This window comes from Podarcis tiliguerta, assembly GCF_965153285.1.
Source record: "Podarcis tiliguerta genome assembly, chromosome: 4".
NCBI lineage: Eukaryota > Metazoa > Chordata > Lepidosauria > Squamata > Lacertidae > Podarcis > Podarcis tiliguerta.
The window spans coordinates 22,878,937-22,896,504 of record NC_139537.1 but is presented as its reverse complement, the minus strand read 5'-3'; the positions used below and the strand labels follow the sequence as shown (position 1 = coordinate 22,896,504).

The window sequence follows — 17,568 nt, the reverse complement described above, 5'->3', positions numbered from 1 at the left end:
GCATGCAGAAATAATTCATACTATTTCTCTTATAATAAAAAGAGTATATATATATATATTTATATATTTTTTGCAAAGTAGCATTGTTGAGTTCATTAGATCCTAAATTTAAACAACAATCATGATTGTCTGGGACCACTTTTCTTCCACTGGGTGTCTGATTGCCCAGTTAATCTCTCTTAGCACATTCTCATTGATCTTTTGTTAGAGCAGCTGAAAGTCTCTTTTAAGCATGGCAAACTTTTATAAAGTATATTCCTGGTAGTAAAGCCCAACTGGGGTAAGTGCCAGGCTATTCTAAGAGACAATTCACTCTGCAAACAAGAGAACTATTTTATTTTGTCAGATGGGGTTATTGTTTGGGTATGTAGTTTGTTCATGTGGTGGAACTAATGAAATTTCTGGTGGGTGAGACAAACTAGTTTCATGAGGTACAATCTTTACTGGTATGAAGCTAATGTACTGTCTCCAGTTACACACGTTAGATCTTTCTTCTTAACCAGGGTTCGAGGTGGATTTGCAAACTTTGGTTAGCAGGCAATTCCAGCCAGTTTTAACCATTGTTTGGGCCAAGCTGCACAGCGTGGTTAAAGCAAATCATAGAAGGAAGAGAGAATTTGGGGAGGGAAAGGAAAGAACATGTGAGATGGCAGCACACTGATCTGCTAACCATGGTTAGTAGATCAGGTATATTACCTCTGCGTCAGTCTGTTATAGTGATGTAAAATACTACTATGGAGACTTAACAAAAATTAAAGGACTGAAATCATCAGGTATTGTTTGAAGTAATGAGAATATAAGGAAAGGCTAGAGACCTGCTGCCCAGCACTTAAATTTGTTGGAATTTGCTTTTGTAGTAGACTATCAGGAACCAAGCACACCAGAATTCAGGACAATGCATCAATGGGCCAAAGCCAAAACCTGCATGCAGTGCAGCAGTAGACAATAAGTATTTCTAGAAAATAAAATAAAGCTTTTTGCTTGTTTGTTTTGGCTGTGGAGTCCAAACTCAGTATTGTAATTTTCCACTGAATTCCACTTAAATGCATATTTAATCTAAAAGTATCTTTTCCTTTTCCTTTCTTTTTTTCTTGGATTGTCTGGGATTTATATAGCTAAGAAGAATGTTAATTTTGTGTATACTAGCTGAGATAACTAGCTCTCTGTGGGGTCAAGGTACTGACATCAGAAGCATTTCTGAACAAAGATGTCGCAGTTGGTGGGTGGATGGCACTACTGTCAGCTGTTGCGTGACCTCGCATAAATAGTATCATCACGACTTTAATCTTTCGGGTGTTCAGAGGTAGTGTGCATATTTCCGTTTAACCCCTGGACACTTGCCGGCATGCATGACCCTTTAACAATTCCTGTTCCTCTGTCCATCCTTGGCACCTTGGCTCCAAATAGTCTAGGAATAAAGCCAATAGTTGTAGACATCTATTGTGCACACAACCATTGTGAAGAGCAAAACAATGGAATACGGGACATTTAATGTATGATATAGAGGACCTATAAGGGATGCGGGTGGCGCAGTGGGTTAAACCAAAGAGCCTAGGGCTTGCCAATCGGAAGGTCAGCGGTTCGAATCCCCGTGACGGGGTGAGCTCCTGTAGTTTGGTCCCAGCTCCTGCCAACCTAGCAGTTCGAAAGCACATCAAAGTGCAAGTAGATAAATAGGTACCGCTCTGGCGGGAAGGTAAACGCCGTTTCCGTGCACTGCTCTGGTTCGCCAGAAGTGGCTTAGTCATGCTGGCCACATGACCCGGAAGCTGTACGCCGGCTCCCTCAGTCAATAAAGCGAGATGAGTGCCGCAAGCACAGATTCGTCCACGACTGGACCTAGTGGTCAGGGGTCCCTTTACCTTTACCTTATAGAGGACCTATAAATCGCTCTCCCTTGCAGAAATAGGTATTGTGACACTTATCGCCAAAGGTACCATTTGGTATTTGAAAGTTTGCATTAAACGTAAAGCTTGACCCATTTGGAACAAGAGTATACACCTTTAATGGAGTCTGGAAGATCTATGAACTTCAGTGCATCTGGAAATTTTGGGGATGAACTGAACAAAGTTCACTACTACAGATTTTAGAGAAATTCATTGACACAGATAGGGTTTTCCTATCCAGGTACTGGCCTGGTCAAGACCTGTTTAGCTACCAAGATAAAACAGCAACAGACCTTTGTCTGGAAAATACAAATGCAGTAGTACCTCAGGTTAAGTACTTAATTCGTTCTGGAGGTCCGTTCTTAACCTGAAACTGTTCTTAACCTGAAGCACCACTTTAGCTAATAGGGTCTCTCGCTGTTGATGCGCCGCCGCTGAGTGATTTCTGTTCTCATCCTGAAGCAAAGTTCTTAACCTGAAGCACTATTTCTGAGTTAGCGGAGTCTGTAACCTGAAGCGTATGTAACCTGAAGCGTATGTAGCCTGAGGTACCACTGTACCAGTCGCTAGAGGTGAGAATACTGCTGTGCTCAGCTCCTGCTTCCAGGTTTCCCACAGGCATCGGGATGGCCCCTCTTTGAGAACAGCATGCTGGACTAGATGGGCCATTAGCCTGACCCAGCAGGCTCTTGTTACCTCATGTTCCTAAATTGTATGCAGAGTAAACCCATAAGGCTGGATTCAACTCAAGGTTGTGTTACTGCGAAGTCCTCTATGTGGGTCTACCGTTGAAGTTGGTCTGGAGGCCTTAGTTCAGAGTCCCTTCCAGCTCTGCAGTTCTATATTTCTATGAAACTACTGCCAGAATATAACACCTTGTTTGGAGGATTTGCACTGGCTGCCAATCTGCTACCAGGGCAAGTTCAAGGTAATAACATATAAGGCCTTTTATAACTCATCATTTGAAAAATAAGACTTTAGAGCTGTGTTGCCCCAAAATGGCAACTAGACATTCCATTTTGGCAACTATAACCTTGGTTTAAGGAGCCATTTGGCCCCTAGCTTAAGAAAACGCTGTTTTTCTTAAAATAAGTAATATAACAGATGTGTTGTGTTAAGATATTGTTGAGGTTTACTTCACCATACACTTAATTTAGTAGTAATAATAATTCTTTCCCTGTATCCTTGCAGCAAACACTGGCCTGCTCCATTTTAACGGCGCTGTTGAGCGAGTTCTCAAGTTCAAGCAAAACCAGCAACATTGGGCTAAGCATGGAGTTCCACGGCAACTGCAAGCGGATATTTCAGGTAAACAAAGGAGGCATGGTTCACATTTCTTCTTGGAAATACAGAATAAAGGAAATCCCCATTTCACTTACAGATACGTACACAAAAGTAAACAGAGTATCTATAAGCACAGTAGATGAGCTTGTAGGTAATAGACAAGACTTATCTCCATGAGCCTCTTCACACAGACGCATTGCATTAGATCACCTGTCATCTGAAAAGAGCTGTCTGTTAACTTGGACCATAGCTGAGTGCTTTGCATGCACTTCAATTCTTGGCATCGGTGGTGGGCTTTGGGAAGGTGGTGGGAGAGATTGATCTAGCCTAGTCCCCCTAGTCCACTGATTGCACGCCACTGCTTAGCATTTCCAGGTAAGGCTGGTTAAAGGTCTTCTCACTGCCAGCCGGTCTAGAATCCAGTTAGCACCCTTGCCCTAGCTAGACCAGTGATCTGACTTGGTGCAAGGCAATCTTCAGATTGCATAGCACACAGACTAAGGAGCATGTATTTTAATTTTTAAAAAAATCCTGATAGTTTATTATTTTAACCAAAGAAATTTAAACGTTTTTGCTTATCCTGCACAGGAGGACGACCTCCGACAGATATTCATGCTCACAGTAGAGGTACTACAGGAATTCAGCCGGCGTGAAAACCTTAATGCTCAGATGTCTTCAGTCTTTCAGCGTTACCTTGCACTAGCCAATCAGGTCTTAAGCTGGAATTTTCTCCCTCCAAATTATATCCTTTTGAAGATCGTTTATTACATGTGGGGAATAATCACCTGATCTTGACAAACAGTCTTGAGGAAATGTAAGCTTCAGAATTCTAATTTTATTCCCAACGGGCTGCTACGTTTGCTATGTCGCTGCGTTCTTTGCTAATCACTCATAGTTTGCTGTTGCAAATGCATCAAAATATTTGACTAAGCATCTGCAGAAAGACAACAATTAGCAGCACAACAAAACTGGAGCTAGATAGGAGCTGGAATTAGACTCCCGGGTCAAGAGGATACCAAACCGGGGGTTTATTAATATATGTGGTTATACAGTTAGACATATACTTATGCTGAAGCTGCTATTTATATTTTTGTATTTATCTGGGTGTTTTTATTTATTTACATGGGCGTTGCTAGGTTCTTAAAAGACTTTGGGGCACAGGCCTGTGACAGAAATCTGCCTCTGGGCAAATTAAGATGGCAGGAGGCTGGGGTCCTACTGACACTGCACTTTGCAGCACCCCCCACCCCCGCCCCTAAGCAAAGTTAAAAATAAGAGGTTAAAAAAGGAGGGGGGAGGTGCTGGAGGCCAAAGGGCCCATACAGAAGACAAGACCCGCCGTTCTGATCATAGCAACTGCTGCGTTTACACTTTGTAATAATAATACATACTTAATATGTTGTGTGAATCTTTCAAATCTTTATCTTTAAAAACAAGTGTGCACCCTCTTGAATTACATTAAGCCCTACCCTTATTGCAAATGGTTTTTATTTAAATCGAATAATTGTCAAAGGCGTTGCATTCCGACAGCACTGAAATGGTTCCTTTGTTGTTGTTTTTCAATTTTCAGCACCCCCCCCCCAAAAAGCCCACCAGTTGTTTGATAGGGTGGTGAATGATGTGCAGCGTAATTTACCGCTCCAGTTTTGAGATTAGCCAACTATGCATCATTGGGGGGGGGGCCTCCAAAAGCTGTGCAACGCATCTTTAGGAAGAAATATGTGTTTAGCGGTTTAGCCCTTCAGACCAATGGCTTCTTCCTGCTTGATGTGTGGAACTTTAAAATGAATGGAATATTTTTCTGTGCTTGGCAAAATACGATAAATTGAACCACACAATAAATCAGATAACTGGCAGATATCTTAAACATTCATAGTTTGTTATAACTTTGGTTTAACGTTGAGTGCAAATGTTCACATCTTTATTACATGTATATTTTTATTGCCAAAATAAATCTCATAATATTTTGTAATAGTTTTCTGTGTTAGGGTTGTTCAGCCTGTTTATTTTAGAGAACTGTCTCCCATTTTGATGCTCTAGCCCCATAGAACTCAATGGATGTCCCTTGATTCAGAAATCCTTAGCTCATTTACTTGGAAATAAGACCCACTGAAATTAGTGGTAGTCCTTCCTTCCTCTTTCTTTCTTTCTTTCTTTCTTTCTTTCTTTCTTTCTTTCTTTCTTTCTACCTTGGATTCTCTCCATCCCACCCCAGCAGGATGGCTCTGCCCCAGTCCTGTATATATTAGGATTTTCATTTGTTCTTCTGCATAGCTTGAAGATGAACTCCATTTAATTCTGTGAAGCCTGTTAGATTGTTATAAAGATCAGGACCAACAGATTTCAAAGGCCTCGTTTTAAATTTGTGATAAAGCCAGCCAATAACATTTCAGAATGGTTTAAGAAAAATATTTTGGTCAAGTTTGCATACCTGCCAAGTGTGGTATCATTTTTGTTTCCCTTTCTCCTGTCACAACGGGATGATTATTAAAGTGATTGTGCCACTATGGAATGTCTCGTCATTGTGATCAAACTGTTATCTGGCATTCCTAGGGCATTCTTTTTCCCCAGTCCTTAATACCTTTTATTCCTTGCCCTCATGCATGAATTATGCTGTGTATGTGGAGGGGCTTAAAGCTTGTTTCCATTGCATTCTTTCTGAATGGGACCTGTTGTATCTGGGGTTCTTTTTTTTCTTTCCTCTTTCTTTAAAGCCAAGTCGGAATGTTGTTGTTGACCTTGACACCCGATAACTAGGCAGACATTATATAGCTATGTTTGAATCCTCACAAAATGTGATGCTAAAGCCAACAGAGTCCTGGCGTGAGACCCTCCTGGACAGCAGAGTTATGGAGCTTTTCTTTACGGTAAGTCCCATTCTGCTGCTGCTGCTAGCTTAGTAGGAAAGAAGCTGGTTCTCCCTTCTCTGAATTCAGGTGAGGGTTGCATAGATGAAATTCTCTTACTTGCCAAACAGTTATATTTCTAAAGGTCACACTGTTTTTGTTGGTTTGTTTGTTAGAGGTTAACGGAAATTCTGCCTATGTGCGCCTAGTTGCGTGCTGATGTTGTTGCTTTAAGATCTTGCTTGGTGAAAAGAATTGAAGGCACCATATTTAAGTTTCCAATGAATTTTAATAGGGTTTAATCTGGGTGTCATTTAGACCTAAGAAGTGGTGTTGCAGTGTGAAGTTAGTCAATTCCCTAATAACGACACTTAATTAAAAATTCCCAGTCGATTACAAAAAGCAGACAAATCCTTGCCTGCTGTCTCGGAAGGCCCTATTCTCATTTGGTAGAGCAGAACTTAATGCAGCTTAAGGGCTGTTTTCCCATGTAGGCAACTTCCTACTTTGATGATGTTTCCGTAACAGGAAAGATGTGTGTCGCTGTCATAAGCAACCAGGGACATGTGTCTATTTTGTCTTGCATGTTTGCCGCATGTGAACAGTGCACATGTATGTCTTCTACATAGATCTTACTACCACATAAGAAATCATGGCATTGCATGTGAGGCAGTCTTAGGTGCCTTGAGCACTCTGTTCAGGAAATCTGCAGCCATCTAGACATGTTCAGTGGTGCTTTTCCTCTCAAATGGGTAGCTGTAGGATTGCAGCACTGGTTACCTAAAGGTCAATGGAGAAAAGGACAATGCTTTAAGAATATAGATTACCATCCTGAAAAAAATACATGGAAGAAACCGGTTTAGGTTTATCTCCAGGAATAAAATTGTGTGTTGCTGGAATGTGCGGGTGTTGGTTTCAAAGCTAAGAAATATTTAAAACTCTTGTCTAGATGTCAAATAGCGTTTAGTAAATATTTTGTATAGTGTATTAATTTGCTTGACAATTTTAGCTGTTGTGTGTACATAGTTACTTGTGAGTTTTTTTATCTTGCTCAAGCATTTTCAAAAAGGTGAAAAACTTGCTGGCAGACCATTTAACAGCTGCACACAATGTGAACAGCTGTCTAGACAGCCCAGACAGTTGCTACTGTCAGCTGGGAACCTCCACAAGCAAATAGTTTTTGCATTTACAGGTTAACCCTTTCTAATGTAATTCTCTGGCTCAAAGGCTCACTTTTATTGGTAAAAGAACTTCTTTTCAAATTATATCACTCTTTTTACCAGACACACTTAGATTTATTTTAGATATCAAATTCATACAAATGAAAGGGTAACTAACACATACATCAGCTTTTTTATGGCTTACTAAGTATCTAAAAAGCAGAGTCTCTGCTGTGCTGGCTAATTCCTGATTTGCAGTGTTTATTTGCCATGCTTGTGTTTCAGTAGGAGCTTAGATTAAACTAGAAAACATAGCACTACAGTGAATCTCATTATATTAAAAAATCAATGTGTTCCTTTAATTGAAGAGAACTCTAATTTATCATCACTTCTATTTTTTTTAGTACTTTAAGATGGGCATTAATTTAATTTATATCCATAGATTTCAATTACTAGTATTATATTTGTTATTGGACGACTATTTCTTGATGTTGGATTCTAGATGCTCTGATTTGCATCCAAGAATTTATGTAAAGTAAGTTCTCTTGACATCCTTATTTTGTCATAAAAATTCAGTCAATAAATGGATGCTCACTTTGTTGAGATGATTTCTTCTCACTGAAGACCTCCTGAGGAAGAGTGGCATGATCCTGCTCGCAGAAATGAGGGGATCAAAACGGAATCAAAAGGTTTTGCTGCAAGCAAAATATATTTGGTTTCTTGCGGGTTCTGTGTTTACCTCTGCTAAAGAAGCATCTATATAATCTTGATTGAACTTGTCGACTAACTTTAGCAAGACACTGTGGCCCAGGCATAGTTAGCATAATACAGATGGCTGTCATTATTGCTGTTTTTAGAAGTAGCAGCATGTCTGACTGGCTGGCATCTGTTTCTCTCTTAAGTCTCAACATGCATAGACAGTTCAACATGTAGGTAGGTCCCAGCGAAACATTGCCTCGGATTAATTAAATATGGCTTATGAAGTTGGCATATTGTGAGGGCAGCTTGGAAGGTTTAAGTGCCTAGAAATAATAAGACTCTTGATTTCAAATTCAGTGGCGAAAGCTCTGAGCGTGTGTTGAGTGTGCATGGACTTGCATTGTGCTCTTTAGGATTGCGAGCCATGTGACTATGGTAGAAGAATGTCTAATTTCCCACCCCCGCCTCTCATGTGGTGTTAACCCTCTTGCTTCCAAAAAGGTGCATCGAAAAATTAGAGAAGACACAGATATGGCACAAGACTCGCTGCAGTGCCTAGCTCAGCTAGCCTCTCTCCACGGGCCAGTGTTTCCAGACGAAAGTTCTCAAGTCGATTACTTAGCTCACTTCATTGAGGGATTGCTCAACACTATCAATGGGTATGTAATAGGTTTGCTTCCTAGAATTGAGGAGGGAGGGACTTGCTTCCTGTAGGTCTTTGCAGCTTGAACAGTGGCGTGGAATACTTAAAAGATTCTTGACAGTGGGTCTTGATTTGACTATGCCGGTAGAGTTATTTACTCTTTTCTCTTTTTAAAAAATAAATGTTTTGTCTTAACAGAATTGAGATAGAGGACTCCGAAGCAGTGGGAATATCAAGTATAATCAGCAACTTGATCACTGTATTTCCTCGCAATATATTAACAGCCATTCCAAATGAACTTTTTTCTTCGTTCGTTAACTGCCTCACACACCTCACTTGCTCTTTTGGGAGAAGTGCTGCCTTGGAAGAAGTGGTGAGTACAGATCTTTGAATTCCTAAAGGCTTGCTTCAAAATTTTTATCTTAAGTTTTTAGTTCTTGTTAATGCTGAGCTTGCCATGTATCCTCCACCCCCACCCCACAAATGCTAAATATATTTGTAATAGTTTTGTGTGCAAACAGGGTAATTAGAGAACAGTTTTTGAGACAGTATTAGGCAAGAAGTTAGTACTAGTTCAAAACTTGGCACTTCAGCAGTGAATTCACATTTTAAAATTGTGTGTTAGGTACCTGCCTCAGTGTAGCAGCTTTTGAATTTTGCTTGAGAGTTTAAATTTGTTTTTTTAATTCAGAAAATATTTTTAACGTGGGGAAACGGGAACCACAGAGTGAACAAATGAGGCTTCTTTGGGGTGTTTTTCTTGCTATGACACCATACCAAATCTAGTTCTTGTTAAATTATCCCTTTAATGCCCATCCATGAAATCATTACCTTTTATTGGGAACAGCAGGATTGAATTGGACACTTCTGTTACATAAACAGCTTTGTCCACTGCTGTGCCTTTTATGAACTGGTGGTTGAAAAGGAGGCTCAATAAATCCTAAGCAGATAAACGTCTCCCTCCAATACGCTTCATGTTTTTGTGTGTAGTTTGACACAGCTACAGGAAAGTACAGCTTGAGCACCAATACTGCTCTCAATATAACACTGTATTCATGGAAATGAATAACTGTCACGACTATTCTTGTGAAGGATACCCAATTGATAAGTCAGGACTTCTTTTCACATCCCATGAACTTCACACCATTCTTCCCTCCTGGGTTCTTCTTTCAACTGCCCCACCATTTTACTATTTTCACTGCAAAGCTTCACACTTGGCATAACCTAGAAAAGACACACTGCTCCCACAGCTGATTCCAGTTAGTTTATAATCAAGTAAGATGCACACATTATGCATAGCCCTTGCCATTCATGGAAGAGTTGACTTCAGGGGCTGTAGAATTCAAAGCTATGTAAAGACATATTGCCAGGCAAAAATAATGTTTGTATTAGAAAAAAAACAACAACCAGCTTGTGCACAGGAGATATGGTCAGAAACCCAGGGGGTGGTGACTCGGGAGAGGACGTGCTCCCTGGCAGCGCCTAACTTGTAGAACTTCCTCCCCACAAAAGTGCATCTTGATTATGCAACTTTTGGTGAATGCTGAAGAAACCTCTCTTTACCATGGCTTTTGACACTTGAGATGTATATACCGTATTTTTCACTCTATAAGACGCACCAGACTATAAGACGCACCTAGTTTTTCGAGGAGGAAAACAAGAAAAAAAATATGCTGAATCTCAGAAGTCAGAACAACAAGAGGGATTGCTGCGCAGCAAAATCAGCGATCCCTCTTGCTGTTCTGGCTTCTGGGATAGCTGCGCAGCCTGCATTTGCTCCATAAGACGCACACACATTTCCCCTTACTTTTTAGGAGGGAAAAAGTGAGTCTTCTAGAGCGAAAAATACGGTATTTAGGACACACTTTGATTGTAATTTGCTTTAAACTGTTTTTGACATTGTGTTTTAATTGTTGTTAGCTGCTCTGGGCCTGTAGGGTGAAGGGCGGCTAATAATAGCAATAACAATTGTAATAATAATAATAATAATAATAATAATAATAATAATAATAATATCAAAGACTGACAGACCAACGTTTCATAAATTGGCTTAAGACTCTGTTCTGGGTCTTACTCAGTGCAAACTCTCGCCCTTTATAGCCTTTATTCTGCTTCATATGAAATCCCTTTTCATCTTATACTAAAGTTTTCTTGTAATGTCCAGTGTAGGTAGGCCTTACCACCCCTGATTGCAGTTTAGTGCATTTTGTCCTTGCTTGAAATAAGTAATGGAAGATCATTGAATCTGCTTACAGTTCATTTGCGCTGAATGGATCTTCTGCCTTACACAAACAGTTCACCGCCACTTGCATTCTTCCAGTTTTTATAATGCATCCTCTCCGAAGGCTCTGAAGCCATCTTGTCACCAAAATCCTGAATGCAGCTAGTGGAATAATTTATTCGCTTTTGCTTAATTTTGGATGCAATGTCATACTGGCATTTAGCTTTCTTGATTATGGTTTTTCTTTTGGCACAGATGGCTATATTTCAAACACCAGATGGGTATTAGATTTCCTGCAGAGGATTCTGCACTGACAGTTCTTAATACCTTGTAGGTTCGTACTGGTACAGCATGTCCTTGTGCCCAAAGAGTCTTTAAACGTGTGTTCTAATTAAATGACCAGGGAGGGACGCAACACGGTTATCAAACAAGCCTAATATCCTTCAGAACTTTTCTAAAGGCAGTTGATTGACTGGAAGCAAATTACAAGGGACAGTTTCCCATGAACTGCTCTGTTTGTTGTTTTCATGGGTTGGCCAAATTTTCAGGAAGACCAGCCTATGGGCTGCCAGGGCATTAGGCTCAAGTGGCTCAGGTTTCCTCATTCTTTAAAGAATATTTTAAATAGTGGAATTACTAGAACAGCCTAGTTTTTGCATGTGTTCTGGTTTCACTTAACAGAACATGTATTTTTGGCTCACAAAGCTAATTTTTGCTTTGTATTTACAACATTCTAGCAGAATGGAATGATAGATCTCCATATGGGTTGGGGGAAAAGCGTGAGTTGTGCTGTCAGGTTTCCTTCCTAATCTTTTACAGGCCTCCTCCAAGCTGTTTGCTTAAGAAGTATCTCTGACCCACTTGGCAGGCTAAATGCTCATGTGTTCCTCCAGAGGTTCTCTGCACACAGTAGGGAGGGAGGTTCTTTCACAGTTCCAGGAGTGTAAAAGCTCAGTCCGACATGAGAGCTCCCATTCTCTTGTCCGTAGAGGAGGATTTTGGGAGCAGTTATGCTATGCTGACGCGGATGGGACGCGGGTGGTGCTGTGGGTAAAAGCCTCAGCGCCTAGGGCTTGCCGATTGAAAGGTCGGCGGTTCGAATCCCCGCGGCGGGGTGCGCTCCCGTTGTTCGGTCCCAGCGCCTGCCAACCTAGCAGTTCGAAAGCACCCCCAGGTGCAAGTAGATAAATAGGGACCGCTTACTAGCGGGAAGGTAAACGGCGTTTCCGTGTGCGGCTCTGGCTCACCAGAGCAGCGATATCACGCTGGCCACGTGACCCGGAAGTGTCTCCGGACAGCGCTGGCCCCCGGCCTCTTGAGTGAGATGGGTGCACAATCCTAGAGTCTGTCAAGACTGGCCCATACGGGCAGGGGTACCTTTACCTTTACCTATGCTATCCTGAAGTTTGGTGCAGGCAGAAGCAGCCCATGAGTGTTTGCTCCAAAAACCAAGTGCAGTACAGTCATCCCAAATGCCTTGCGACTCAAACATTTTGGCTCCCAAACACCACAAACCCGGAAGCTAATGTTTTGGTTTGCAAAAGTTCTTTGGAACCTGAACGTCTGACGTGGCTTCCGCAGCTTCCAATTGGCTGCAGGAGCTTCCTACAGCCAATCGGAAGCCGTGCCTTGGTTTCCAAACGTTTTAGAAGTTGAATGGACTTCCGGAACAGATTCCGTTTGACTTCCAAGGTACCACTGTGCAGGGCACTCCTGAAGTCCCTCCTGATATGTGCAGAGAAGAGCAAGGATCAGCAACAAGCCAACAGTTGTGGCGCCATATGAACTGAAGTAGATAACTTTGATCAGCACCTAGCACAAAGCACATTTGAAATAATTCAGTTAGGAAAAGCATCACATCTCTCGAAAATTGCTGTGTGCTTTGGTTGGGGGTGGGGTACATAAGTAGGCTTTTCTTGTCTGTGTGGTTGTGAGGAAGGGGAAGGAGTAGCTGGGTGTAAAAAAGAATTTTGAGACTGGGAAAAGGAAACAAGGCCTTGCAGTTTCATTTAGGGGAGGGGCTATTCAATTTAATAGGCAGCTTAGGTCATCATGTTTTATTGTAGTACAACAGTGATTTAATCATGGGACTCCAAGATATATATGTGAGTCCAGCCCAGTGAGTATACCTGGCATAAGAACCGAACTGGGACTATCTCACTGCATGTTGATTATATCCAGTTTTACCAATATGTGAAAAGGGCTATGAGTCTATTCTAATTCCATTGTCCATGCAGTGAAGAAGCTGATTGAGTTTTCTAATCATCTTTAAAGAAATTCAGAAGAAAGAATATTTTTATTATTATTATAAGACAACTTTTTGGTAAGCTTATCTCTGAGCTTCTGGTGGGTTTTTTAAAAAAAGTTTTTTATGAGGTAGCTAAAACACTTCCTTGAGTTTTGAGACCTCATAACTTGCAAAAAAGAGAGAGCACTTATTACTATGGAAGACTGACTGACTGGAGGCATTGTGTTCAATGATTCCTTATTCTCAGAATGTTAAAGATGTTTTTCAGGGGCAAAATATATTGGTGGGTTGTTGTTTTTTGGTTGTTTTTTCTAAAAAGGTAAATGAATTAACAAAAAGATGTCATATTCATCAAAACACACCTACCCACTTTGTTACAGTCGAAATGTGTTAGACGTCAAGAACTGCAAGTTGAGTTCTGCTCCCCAAACAGGTTTTCGCATCCTCATTTGTGCTGCAACCCCCTTACATCCCTGAAAAGCCAACTCTGAGACTTGAGGGACCCTCTGTAATGGCATTTGAGGTGGCACAGGTGGCTACATCTGGTGGTGGTGTGTCTTAGTTGATTTTGCAACCAGCTGTTTGGATCCAGCCTGTCTGCAGTTTTAGATGCTTGGATCCACTAAAAAGTATTTTTCTCCAGAAAGTGCCAACTATGAACTGTTTTTGGAATGGTTGGTACATGCGTTGATAATCTGCAAGTGTGTCTTATTGAAAACACTTTGTCCTTGTGTTCTTAATAGGCACAGTAGTGTAACTTGAAGAAAGTTTAGGCAACTTTTTGCAGGGTAACAGGTCTTTTTCTTCTGTTTCCTTAGCTTGACAAAGACGACATGGTATACATGGAGGCATATGACAAGCTCTTGGAATCCTGGCTAACTTTGGTACAAGATGACAAACATTTCCATAAAGGCTTCTTTACCCAACATGCTGTTCAGGTTTTTAATTCTTACATCCAGTGCCACTTAGCTGCTCCTGATGGTACAAGGAATTTGGTAAGCTCTTCAGCTGGCAGTGGTTGAGCGGTTGCAGAGTAATTAAAAAGCTTTGGTTTGCCTAAAAATAAATATTAAAATTAACAGATGAGGCTGAAATCATATTTACAAGAAAGGAAAGGCACTTGACTGAGCTTTTTAGCTCCAGTTGTCTCCTGCCCACGACAGATTACACACTAAATAGCAGAAGTAATTTTACCTATCGACTATGGGTTGGATCCAGAATTGTAACTCCACAAACAAAAGGGATCTTTCCTTGATGCTGGCTGGCACCTATGGGATTATGGTTCAAAATATCAAGAGGGCACCTGATTGGGGAAGGCTGCTGCAGTGTGAGCTGAGCCCTAAATTTATATACCACTGTAACTGTTTCGAAGGCATCTTACAACAAAAATGGATTTTAAAAATTCCCAATTTAAACAAGTCTAAACCTATCGGAAGCAAAAAGCCTAACCAAATAGCAACAACAAAAATAACAGGGCAGTCCTTTCCTTGTCGGTATGACTTAAGCCTCCTCCAGCTTTCTTAGTCTGCCATTTAAAGTTCTGAAGAGTCGGAATCTAGTTGTTGTTTTTTCATATCTCAAATATAATCTACTGCAGAATTATTAAGGTTTTACGTTTTGACAATTCAAGGTGTAGGGTGTTATCAAGCCAGGAAGAGAGAGCAAGCTTCTGCGGTGTTTTAAAGGACAAAATGGATATAATTTTTGCTTAGTTTCCAGTTTTTGATGTAGATTGCTTGAGAGCGAGTACCTATCAGAAGCTGCATTCCTTTTGTTTTAGGGAATGCCGATTGTTGCCCTTTTAAAGTATATTGAAGTGCCTCAGTGTTTCTACACGTGTTGTACAAAGCATGGTTAATGCTCACTGTAGCACTATTAGAAGCTTATCAGTGCCAGTACAAGAAATACTTAGTAAATGAAGCCATTGAATTTATAATTTGGCAATTTTAGTGTAATTTGTTTATACAGGTTAATTCTTAGATTTCTGCATGACGAGGCACTCATCCCATGAGTAACCATTTAAAAGCCACAGCTGGCATGCCAGAGGCTGGCTTGTTCGATATCAAAGTAGCAGCTAGGATTTTCAAGTAGAGAGGCACTCTTCAGGAAACAGCTGAGGCTTTGAAGTTTAAGAGCATTATTTGACGGTTTGCATAAATGAAAGAGGGCTGAAAGAGGCCCTCAGAAAGAAGTCACGCCTTGCATCCTTACTGGGATGTCTTCAGCAATTTTAAATGGTGTTTCTAGTTCCTTTACCTGTGGGAATAGAAAGTGAGGAAACCAGCCAGACTTTCTTAAATCTATGTTTTGTTTTTGAGGTACTGGGGGGGGGGTGAGGTGGGGAAAATAACAGTTAACAAGCAGCCAGGGAGTTGTATCTTTCTGTGTACCAGTGAAGGAACTTCACTGGAACTTCACAGAGAGCCAGTGTGGTGTAGTGGCTAAGAGCAGTAGATTCATAATCCGGGGAACCGGGTTCGCGTCTCTGCTCCTCCACATGCAGCTGCTGGGTGACCTTGGGCCAGTCACACTTCTTTGAAGTCTCTCAGCCCCACTCACCCCACAGAGTGTTTGTTGTGGGGGAGGAAGGGAAAGGAGAATGTTAGCCGCCTTGAGACTCCTTCGGGTAGTGATAAAGTGGGATATCAAATCCAAACTCCTCCTCCTCTTCTTCTTCTTCTTCTTCTTCTTTTCAACGTCTGCTTAACTCATTTCAATGTCAGACTGCCAATGGTGTTGCCTCCAGAGAAGAGGAAGAAATAAGTGAGCTGCAGGAGGATGACAGAGAGCAGTTCTGTGACCAGCTGGCCAGCGTAGGCATGTTAGGAAGAATTGCTGCCGAACACTGTATACCTCTTCTTACAAGGTAAGGCCTTCAATCATTTCTGGACTGTGGCAGTCCTTTGTAAATGTGCTTGCAGGGGTTTCCTCCAGAGTGAATGCAATTACGATCAAGTTTTCTCAATACTTTCCCTCAGCTTATTAGAAGACAGAGTGACGAGGCTTCATGGCCAGTTGCAAAGGCATCAGCAGTTAATTGGCTCAGCCGGGTCAGCCTCTATTGACAATAAAGCGCTTGATGACCTATATGAGGACATTCATTGGCTCATCCTAGTCACAGGTGAGAAGAAAATCTTTGAACACAAAACCACTGATGTTGCACCGTTGGAAGCGGGTGCTGCTTTGACTGACGTTTTGGTAGTTTTTGCTTAACAATGGAAGTTGCGTGTACGCTGTTCACACATGAGGATGCGCCCTCAAGGGAGCAGGAAGAGGCCATGCTGGGCTTTCTGTAAGTGTGACAGAAGCTCATCATAGCCCGCCCCCGGCCATAAAATAAAATATAATAAAGCATGATCAAAAATGAATAACTCCATTTGCAAAAGTTTCTTCTTGCCTCTGGTGTGCACCTGTTGAAGAAGAGGTTTGGGTAAAGGATAGTACCATTAAACAACACATCAATTCTCTGTTGCTGAGGGAGAACAGTTTACATTGGGATGAAGCTGCTCTTACAGGTGTAAGCCAGGAAGCGGAGAGGCAGTTTCTCTTCTCCCTGCCCAGTGGTGCTGCCTAGCCACAATGGCCTGAGCTTTTCCAGTAGAAACTCAGCTCAACAGGCTATCAACCCCCCCCCCAACCTTAAGTTCCCCCCCCCCTTTTTTTTGATGACCCTAAATATTCAGGGAATCTTAAAAGGAGTCTGTTCCTTCGGGGTTTAGAAAGCCTCACCACCTAGTCCCACTAGCACTGAGACAATGAAACTTAAGCACAGAAAGCTTAGCAAAATAACCCTAGTGGAGGCGATAGCTGCCGCTGCCAAGGCCAGTTTGCATCTGTTTTGTATGCAGAAAGTCCCAGGTTTAATCCCTAGCATCTGCAGGTTGGTCTGGGAGGGAGTCCTGCCTGATATCCTGGGGAGCTGCTGCCAGTCAGCACAGACATCACTGAGGTAGATGGGCCAATTGTCTGACTCCGTAGCATAGCTGCTTCCCATGTTCCACCATCACCAACCGAGGTGGAGATTCATTCCACCCAGATTTAGCTTTCTTGCTTTACTTAAAGCAAGTGGGTCCAGAGGCCAGAGCCAGCTTGAAAAGAGGAAGGGAATGCAAAGGTGGCAAACAAAAGTGCTGTGCTACTGAAGGAGCCAGAATTTGTGTAGCAGCAGCAGCATCTTCTACACGTTCTCCCTCAGCAAATAAGCCTCGTTGCCCACTTAATGTCAATCCCCACCCATTAACCAAGCTAGGGGCAACAGAGGAGAGAGCTTCCAGAGACGAGAGCTTCATCACCGTGCAAACTACTTTCCCCTTCATAAGCATGAACGGAACTCCAGATTTACCTCCAGTGTACTGCCACCCCCCACCACGATAAGTTCAGGCTGACGCTTGAAGAATTAATAGTTCTGTTTTAGAGAAAGAGTATTGGTACGTAACATACGAATGGTTGACGACTTCCCATCAGTGTGTTTGTAGAATTGAATGTCTCCTTACAGTGAAATTTCCCTGACGTGCCATTTGTCGAACCTTCCTTCTTGAAAGGCACCAGATGACAAAGCAAGGTGTGTTGAACAAGGAGTTA

General features: G+C 41.7%; 1 protein-coding gene across 1 annotated transcript in view; it reads left to right on the top strand.

The window, feature by feature from the left end:
* XPO4 (exportin 4) overlaps positions 1 to 17,568 on the top strand; it is a 62,565-nt gene that overhangs the window by 21,878 nt on the left and 23,119 nt on the right. Inside the window, exons 5-12 of the mRNA XM_083436158.1 lie at positions 3,078 to 3,194; positions 3,759 to 3,912; positions 5,925 to 6,037; positions 8,377 to 8,534; positions 8,717 to 8,891; positions 13,806 to 13,982; positions 15,711 to 15,853; positions 15,966 to 16,108. Of these exons, the coding sequence (XP_083292284.1) occupies positions 3,078 to 3,194; positions 3,759 to 3,912; positions 5,925 to 6,037; positions 8,377 to 8,534; positions 8,717 to 8,891; positions 13,806 to 13,982; positions 15,711 to 15,853; positions 15,966 to 16,108 (1,180 nt within the window). The remainder of the gene's footprint in view (positions 1 to 3,077; positions 3,195 to 3,758; positions 3,913 to 5,924; positions 6,038 to 8,376; positions 8,535 to 8,716; positions 8,892 to 13,805; positions 13,983 to 15,710; positions 15,854 to 15,965; positions 16,109 to 17,568) is intronic.